General features: G+C 41.5%; 1 protein-coding gene across 1 annotated transcript; it reads left to right on the top strand.

Annotated features, from left to right (window-relative positions):
• The first annotated feature begins 2,755 nt into the window (after positions 1-2,755).
• SPINK14 (serine peptidase inhibitor Kazal type 14 (putative)) lies at positions 2,756-7,904 on the top strand. The gene is made up of 4 exons (XM_040975935.1): positions 2,756-2,825; positions 3,590-3,633; positions 6,775-6,911; positions 7,859-7,904. The coding sequence occupies exons 1-4, from the start codon at positions 2,756-2,758 to the stop codon at positions 7,902-7,904; spliced, it is 297 nt and encodes a 98-aa protein (XP_040831869.1).
• The last annotated feature ends 1,682 nt before the right edge of the window (positions 7,905-9,586 follow it).

The following is a 9,586-nucleotide window of genomic DNA, read 5'->3' as shown; positions in this document are numbered from 1 at the left end:
CCAGCACCCACACCAGAGACTTGGAAGAAGCGCCTGGTTCCTGCCTCCTGGCCTCGGGTCAGCTCAACTCCAGCCATTGCGGCCACTTAGGGAATGAACCAGTGAATGGAAGATCTTTGTTTCTCCTTTTCTCTGTAAGTCTGATTTCACAATAAAAATGAATCTTTTAAAAACTTACTAATTATTTGAAGGTGAAGTGCCTAGTGAGGGTCACCGTTTCACTCCCCCGGTGACTGCCCACCGTCGTAAAGTATGACCTCATTATTGTCAGCTTCTCTCATCTCATGCTCCTAGTGGAGACCACAGACTGTCACAGATTCTCTGCCAGCGTTCACAGGTGGAACCAGTGGCCTGGGCTTCTCCTAAACAAAAAGTTCAAGCAAGGGAGCCTGGAAGCATCATTTCCAGAAGCTGTTTCCGCTCTGCACACTTCTATCCCCAAGTTAAGAGGGTCATTTCTGATCTGCCAGCACCTGAGGGTAGCTTCCTGTATTCATACAGCTCCTCCCTTTTTTTTTTTTTTTTTTTACTCCGAAGATGTATTTGAAAGGCACTACAACAGAGAGGAAGAGATACATCTCTCCCAATCATAGGTTCATCTCCCCAAACGGCTGCAAATGCTGTGGGTGGGCCTGGCCACGGCCATCCTGTTCTCCTGTATGCGAGAAAGGGGCACAAATGCTTGGCCATCTGTGCTGCCTTCCCAGGTGAACATGGAGGGAGCTGGGAGAGAAGCAGAATAGCAAAACTCAAAGGGGCACTCCAGTATGGGTTGCTAAAGTTGCAATCAGCAGTTCAGCCCACAGTACCACCGAGAGAGAGAGAGAGAGAGAGAGAGAGAGAGCCAGAATTTCAGGAAGAGATTCTGATCAGTATCTTTCAGGCTCAGAACTGTAAAGACTTGGGGTATTTAAACAATGAAATAAAAATGATAAATTAGCTGATACAAATAAAATGTGCTTATTTCATCATTTTAATAAATTAGTGATTGTTATTAAAGATAGTAATTAAAATTCACAGATATCATAAAATTCAGATAGCGTATAAGCCATATACATTCATGTTTTATATGACAATATTAGAGAGAAGATGTAATAGCACATTTCTCAACGCAAAGAACCTGGGAACAATTTAGACTACAAAAATAAAACATGTAATATATGTGTGTCATTATGTGTATTTAAAATTTTAAAAACTAGAACGTCATTCCTGTTCTAGCCTTCTTCACTTGTTCCATCTATTTTCATTCTGACCCAAATGACTTGTTATTATAGTAGAAATCTGTGTTCTCTACTGTGGCACTTCTGCAAATCCTCTCTTGGATCACCTGCCAAGGAATGTCTCCCAGTGGTCCCCCACGTTGTCCCCTGCTGAGATCTGACCTTCGCTTTGTCTGAATGACAGGCCAGCCCAGGACGTGATGCTTCAGAGCTTCTCTCCTCCACTCTGTCTCCTGAAGCTCCTGAAAGCAAAGGCACCACCCACTAAAAGAAAAAGCATGTTACATTTCTCTTTCTCAGATGGGTCACTAGAGAGTAGGGGATTGGTCTGCCAGCCCACTTGTATGTGCTTTGGACCTCTGGCTTCCATGGCTTATTCCATTCCTGGAATAATCCATGTGAAATATAAGGAAAAGATGGGATGTAATGTTTACAAAACAAAAAACATGTTGATCCAGGGGCAGGGGCGGCCGCTCTGGACTTTGTACCCAGAGCAGGCAGTCATGCTGGGGAGTGCAGTCCTTTGGGGACAGAGTGATGTGGCTAATAGCTCAAGTCACATCCTAGCATATTGGCCAAAAGTTTATGTCAATTACCTGTGAATGTCTACTGCAGAGTAAAGGTCAAGGCCACATGTGTAAGACTGAGAATATGGGAAGGTAAACGCCCTTGGCCAGGCCCAGCCAACGTACACTCAACAGACCACTCGCTCAGTCGCCAATGCTGAGGACAGATTTGATCAGCAGCCTCGCCATGTATGTGTCTGGCTTCTGACAGCTTTGGGGACCCCAAGAGACAGCACAGAATATACAGTCTCCCCATGCACCCTCTCAGAATTACAAGGGAGTCTAACAACTAAAATAAAATATAAATAAAAACACAAGAGAGTCTAACAACTAAAGTCAGGAGATCTTATGCACAGCCAAGCATGTCTGAAATGTCAGAAACCTTTTCTTAAACTGAAGAGAGATATTCTTGTGTCATGAAAAAGTACGGTTTCCTCTACTGAGATCCTCTTGTTGTCTAGAAACTTCTAGTAGTCCTATTTTTAAATAATTAGGTGAAGTTTTACTTCAAATATTGCTTTTCCAAGACACCCAAAATATTTCTATACTACAATAATGCAACTACCTAAGTATGGATATATTAAAAAATGAATGGAAAAATGCTCTTTATGAAAATACTATAAGTACATTCCATTAGTTTTGTTCTAAAATGAACTTTTTAATTCCATTACTCTATACCCTGGAAGCCTAACGTCTGCTTCACTTCTGTCTTCTGAGCATTCACAGATCAGTCATTTTTATCTGCATTTTAATCTTTAAGGTGGTTTGTCAAAGCATAGCCACTCCCGTGATTTCTTCCCCCTGGGGAATGGTAAGCTTTCTACATGCTTGTACAGAGGATGCTACAGGCAAATTGACACTGACTGTCCACTTCAACACTGGCCCACCGAGCTCTCTCTGCTGCTTGAATCAGAAGGAAACACCCTGAGACACCATCTCAGAGCTTCGTTCCAGGAGCACACCAGGAACATGGCCCAATGCTTCCCGCTACTCTCCTTGCTGCTCTTCTTTATCCTGACACGTTGGGTGTTATCTTCTGGTAAGTCATTCGGCTAGCGCTTGCAGGCAAGTAAAGTTGTTTTGTGGGTTTTGACATTACAGTCTGAAAGAGGGTGCTCTGGATTTCTTTGACAATATTTCTAACTGATAATGTTAACACACTGATATAAGTTGAAGAGAAAACAGATTGTAGACCAAAAGATTCTGGGCCAGTGAGCAGTGGCCTTAGTTCTTCCATCTAGTTCATACAGATTGAACTCTTCCTGGAGGCAAGGGGCTTGGGCAATGCAATAATGCAAACGTCACTGCCTATATGCCTAATCAGGGCATATCTTGAAATCTTTTAACTTTTGAAAATGCCTGCCATGTATTTGAGCATAATGATCTCATTATATTTTATGGCTCCTCTTAAAAAAGCCATCTCGGCTTTTCACATTGTTTCCGAGTTTTACCCTACAGAATCCTTTCCCTCTCTATGGAATATAGGGATGGAACCAAAAAAAAATCACAAAGTCCTGTGATTTCTTTCATGTATTGACTTAACAACTGACAATCCACTGGAGCCCAGGCTAGTTAGTGTCAGTAAAAACTATGTAATACATGAACCGGCAGCCTTTACAAACACAATTATATAAAATATATCACAATTGTTACTCCACATTTTATAAAATAAATAAATGTGTGAGTGGAATATTTCCAGTGGTTAATACTTCCTAGGAACTGCATTGGAATATTCTCATTCTGTGAATGGATTAAGCTCTGATCGATCAGACTATTTTATAGTAACCTTCACGTATTCTCTAGTTTCAGCACGTCGACAATGGTGGCCACCACACGGAACTGTTAAGGTAATCTTCCTGTAGATTTTTCAAGCCCAAGATTCTCTTTTTTCCCCTTTACTGTATACACTTTAACGTTTCAATTTGAATTAGTTTTTAACAAGTTCAATTTGTAGATAAAATTCTAAGAGCATAATGATATTCCTGCCTTCCTTTCCCTGTTGCCTTCCTGTTTTGTTTTAGTTTTAGAGATAACATATCTTACATTTACAGTCCAGTGCAAGTATTGACGCCTAAACAAATAAGAAGTTTAGCAAGTGAAAAGCAAAAGGATCCTTGTTTAATGGAAATATAGACAATGGTTATGAATAATACTTGATTATGGGTGAAATGATTATTTCACCCATAAACGATATAAGGCAAGGTTGGAGAAATTGAGAAGGTTCAGGTCCCATTGAATCTTTTAACTCACGATCAGATTGTTTTTAAATGCATACTGAAGTTGTTTCAATAAATCAGGAGAAAATCATTCAATTGATATTTATCTATGAACAAAGACAGTGGTAATAGAGAACACGGAAAGGCTAGTTCAATGATTCTCAAATCAGATGGTGGCCTGGCTATGACAATGGTGTTAAATAAATCAAGGCACAATAAATTGGAGTTTCTAAGTTCAAACAATACCTCCTTTCCTCCAAATACAAACCCCAAACTTTCCCCACTGTGTATCTGGGGTATTTTATCTGTGCCAATCTCAGGACGCTTACAGGGCCATTGAAACCTGCTTTAATCTCCAGGCAGTTCCTGCTTCATGTTGTTACGGGGTTTGAGCGAGATCGCACCAGATATGTGTAAGGTTTATTAAGGAGTCTTTATAAGCCAAGATTGGAGATAATAGAGCATACTAGGAACAGCAAATCACAAGTCCACATAGCAATGCAATCAATCACAACCCCAAGAGGAACAAATGCTCATTACCCACAAATCCATCCATTAAACTGAGGACCTATGTCCCAGTTTCCCTAACAATATAAGTTATCCTAAGAGACATGCAATGAATAATCTGGACACACAAAGCTGCAGACATTCACCCCTGCCTGGCCTCTCTGCCCACATCCCACTACTGCTAGGCCTCACCTCTCCTGGAACTCCCAACAGCACACAAACCAGAAATGCAAAGCATCTTAGCATTGCTATCTTCATTGTCCCACCTACGCAGTACACAGAGGGTGAGAAATACACACAGGGGCCATGCTCAGAAGATACCTGTCCTCAGTGGTACTGGGGAGGCCAAGAGTCAGAGTGCCAGAGAAAAGGAGCACAGGACCAAGAGCCAGCCCCTCCTTACCAAGAGCCTGAATAGGGGCTTGTGAGGGGAGAGGTTACACAACAGTGCAATACAGCCCCCTCTCATATGATAGGTAAGAGTCACAGGTGGGCAGGAGGGAACACCTAAGGTGGTGGTGGGGAGAGTGGCTGAGGACTTCCTAAGGATGGAGTTAACATTCCATTGCTGTTAGGTCCCACCTGCAGGACAGAAGGTGGGAGACACAGCCACAGTCCATTTGTCCACTGTCAAAGGGTGCTGGCTATCAAAGGCTGCACCCCAGAACAATGTAATTGATAACATCAGCAGGGTCCAGGAAGAACTTTTGAAAACAAATTGTGTTCCAGCTCCTGATGAGACCCATACTGTCTTTTGTCATCATGTTTCCCTAAAAGCAGGTAATTGCTCTAAATGATCTCCCATTTGACAATTTCAAGATAGAAAATGGCTTAGGGTTTGGGGAATGCCTAAGTTGTGATACTTTCAAATATGTGTATTTCAGGGAAGTATGGCTTTTGATTATTGAGTTTTGAATTCCTTAGCCAATTTGCTGTCACAGATGTCTAAGAATATTTCTAGAATGAGCTGGTATTTTACAAAAGAACAAAATCAAATGATTAATAAACATATGAAAAAGTGCTCAGGCTCCTTAGCTATTGCGGAAATACAAATAAAACCCACGCTGTTGTTCTACCTAATTCCAGTGAGAATGATCTGCGTTCAGAAAACTATTAACAAAACCTACTGGCATGGATGTGGGGAAAAAGCTACACTGCCCCACTGCTGGTAAAAGGGCAGAGTGGTAAATCAGTATGAACCACTATGGAAGTCAGCATGGAAAGTACTCAAACAACTGAAAATAGATTTACTGTATCACCAGCTATCCCACTTCTGGGAACATATCCAAAGGAAGTGAAATCGGTATATAAGACAATGACATGCTTCCTTATATTTATAGCAGCATAATCTACAATAGCCAAGACATGGAAACAATCCAGATGCCCATCCAAAGAGGACTGGATAAGGAAACCATAGTACATCTACTCCATGGAATACTACTCAGCTATTAAAGAGAATGGAATCTACCAGCTACAACAAAATGATCTCAACTGGAGACTATTATGCTCAGTGAGACATGACAGTTACAAAAGGACAGAGGAGATGTTCTCTGTGATATAAGGCAACCTTCATGCAAAATGCAAAACAAATAGATAATAGTAAATAAGTATATACATATATTCTCATAGATAAATTGCATAATGGAGACTAGCATACTGTAGGTGAAGACACACTGCAGTATTCATCTCTACTTCCAAATAAAAGGAGAACCCCCAAGGAAATTTAAATATACCTTGACAATTTGATACTAGATTTTCTCCCATCGTCTATACCTAAAATGCCATGATACACTTAAATAGCAGAATGTTAAACTTGGAACTGTTATGAAAGGACAATAGTACTGTGCTAGTAATGGGAAAAGTGGGAGGAGGGTAAGACAGGGAGGAAGGAAGGGAAAGGAGAGGGGGGAAATTCCTATACCTACAACATTGGGTCATGGAAAATATAACAATTAAAAATAAAAGCCAATAGTAAAAAAAAAAAAAGAATGTTTCCAGATCTGCCATCCCAAGCAAGCATAAAAGAGATGGAGAATTTAAATTTCCCAGAAAAAAAAAATCTATGATTTGTTCTGTGTTCCAATGTTACACTCAAGCTTTTTCTCGATTACCGAGGAAGCCCTGTCCAAAGGCCAAGCGCTGTTATCACGTGGGAGTTTGTGGGTTCCAACCCCATTGCTTTGTGGAGGTACATGTGTGAGAGATTTTATAATGTATGATCAACTCTGTTCTCTGAGCGTGGTTTTCTTTCCAACTGACTTGTAGGTGAAATGCCCGTATCAGAAAGTAGACTTGAGTTGGTTCAAGGGGACAGTAAACCCCTGCCCTGGCTTGCAACAACCCATCTGCGGAACTGATTTTGTCACCTATGAAAATCCATGCATCTTGTGTGTTGAGAGCTTGTAAGTACTAGTTGGGGAGTAGAAGTATCTGTCAGCTTCTCTGTAACAATTCTGATCCACCTCTCTTATCAAGTACATCAGCTTCCAGGCCAGTAATTTGCTTTGCTATGCACAGATTATAATCGGGTCCACAAAGAAGGCTGTGCGGCAATGGAGAGGCCACCAGAGAGGGGAGCTAGCGCACGCAGCATGGTGTTCTTTGGGTCTAAGCCTTCACATTTTCATATACCTGCTGATGGATTTCTACTTGGAGATCTCAAATACCCCCCTCAAAATCCCAAACACTCTGATTTTAAGACCAAATGTGGTTTTACATTCCCTTAGATGTTTTCTCTCTGGTAAGTGACTGAAATTCTGAGCCAAGATTAGGTGACTGCAAAATTTGGGTTCTCCAAAAAAGAGTTAATGTTGGCTTTCCAATTTCACGTGACATGAAATTAGTGCTTAGACTCTGAAATACACAATATAACCATTTCACCTTTGGTCACTGTGTGAACCCATGCATTTTATACAGAGGAAATAGTTCCCATGGCACCAGATTGCTACCATTTTTTTTTTCTTGCACTTTTTGTGTAAGGACCAATGAAAGGATTGTGGTATCTATAGGATTTGCACTAACAAGCAATTTAGCCCATGTGTAAGAGTATTGATGAAGTACCTAAGGACTGATATGCCTCAAACATCAGAACTCAAACCAAATCAAAAACAACTGTTGTGTTTACAGGTAGTGTCATTTAGGCCTTGGTAATTTTTGCTAGTATTTTGGAACAGTGGCAAGATAACTGGACAGGCAATAGAGTGATCCTGTTTCTTTGTTTAGTCACGTATACACCTGTATCTTAGTTTTCTCAAATGTAAAGTTAAGGTGCCAGCTAGGCTACTTTTTGATATAATTTTGTTGCTCTGGTCTTGATATCCCTTAATGAAATATTTACCCCTTCATTTAGGAAATCTAATGGAAGGATTAAGTTCTATCATGATGGAAGATGCTAGCAGAGTGGACTTGGATATGGAGGAAGAAAAGTCCATTTTTCTCCTCCATTAAAATCTCCTCTTGTGCCCAATTCCTCCTGGATTCTTCCTTGACCTTCTTGGTGACAGAATTACCTCTCTAATCTTAGCTGATAGTTTAAGGTTCACTCCCTGGACCTTTCCCTTCACTCATTGAATGCCTTCCTATTATCACTAATAAATGATAAACTTCTCTGAAAGCTTAGTTTGGCTCTCAGATCTGTGTCTGAAATCTCAGAACTAGAGCAAGCTGAATACAAGACGCATGAGTCAAACTCAGACGTTGGGATTATTCTTTCATACACTGAAAACAGAAGCAATCTATGTGAAAACACAACGAATAGGAACTATGGGTCAGTGTGCCCTGCATGGTCCATTCCTGTTGCTCAGCTTCCGCAAACTGTTCATTAAACATTGATGGAAATATTTAGAGTCCCCCTTGCAGCTGAAGCAGCTATGCATGCCAGGCTTAGATCAACAGGGCCATGTTTGGTCTCTGACCCCTCTTTTCTCCATAGAAGAAACCCTACATGGATGGGGTCTTAAATCTCTCTGGACACATTTTAACCTTTGAAACATATAGGGACATTATATGGACATTTTTTTTCTCTTTGTTATAGTTCTCTGTGCAAACATATGACTTGTATGAATGTAGGCCGCAGACGTGTGTGTATCTAAGTCTGTTATCTATCCATACTTCCTAATACAAAGAACAAATTAAAATGTGCAACATTCTCTCTTCCTCTCAACCACTTGATCTGCCCACCTGGTAAAGAACATGTGTCTGTTCTGCCTGTTGAGGCTGCTGTCAGAGTATGTGTATGTCATATCAAATATCTGATCTTAGTGGGGTTGTGGATCCCATGTGGCTGCAGGGCTCCAGTGAAAAAGCAAACAATCATCTATGGCTGATTCATTTTAGATGATGAGGAACAAATACTGTTGGGAAGAAGAATCTTAAGAATCTAATCTTGGACCTGGTGTGATGGTCTAATCATTAAAGTCCTCGCCTTGCACGCACCGGGATCCCATATGGGTACAGGTTCATATCCCAGCTGCTCCACTTCCCATCCAGCTCCCTGCTTGTGGCCTAGGAAAGTAGCCAAGGACGGCCCAAAGCCTTGAGAGCCTGCACCCACGTGGGAGATCCAGATGAAGCTCTTAGCTCCTGACTTCGGATCAGCTCAGCTCTGGCCACTGCAGGCAGCTTGGGGAGTGAACCAGCAGATGGAAAATCTTTCCTCTCTGTCTTCTCTCTTTTTTTTCTGTAAATCTGACTTTCCAATGAACATAAATAAATCCTTAAAACAGAAATGAATCTCCATCTTGACAAAGTGTCAGTTTCCATTTTTCTGAGCCCTGGGCCAGGCGGGAACCCTGGAACCTCTAGGGAGGAGTGCTTGCAATGCTGCCATTCTAACTTCATCTTCGTAACTCCTTTCTTCTGCAGTGAGCAGTTCACTGTTACTGTCAGCCAGTGGATTCTCATCTCACACAGGACAGCTTCCAGTGTTGACTCGGCCCTCAGCTCCGCTGCCTCTAACCCTTTCTGGCGCTCAGTGGTTCCCCCACACACAAGCACTCCATACAATAATCTGCTAAGCTCCCTGAAGCTCTCCCCGGTTTCACCCTGCAAATCCTGGCCACTTTGGACTCTTTCTCCT

This window comes from Ochotona curzoniae, unplaced genomic scaffold, assembly GCF_017591425.1.
Source record: "Ochotona curzoniae isolate NIBS_2020 unplaced genomic scaffold, NIBS_Ocur_1.0 contig_1, whole genome shotgun sequence".
NCBI lineage: Eukaryota > Metazoa > Chordata > Mammalia > Lagomorpha > Ochotonidae > Ochotona > Ochotona curzoniae.
Note: the sequence above shows the minus strand (reverse complement) of the source record. Positions and strands in the feature narration are given on the sequence as shown.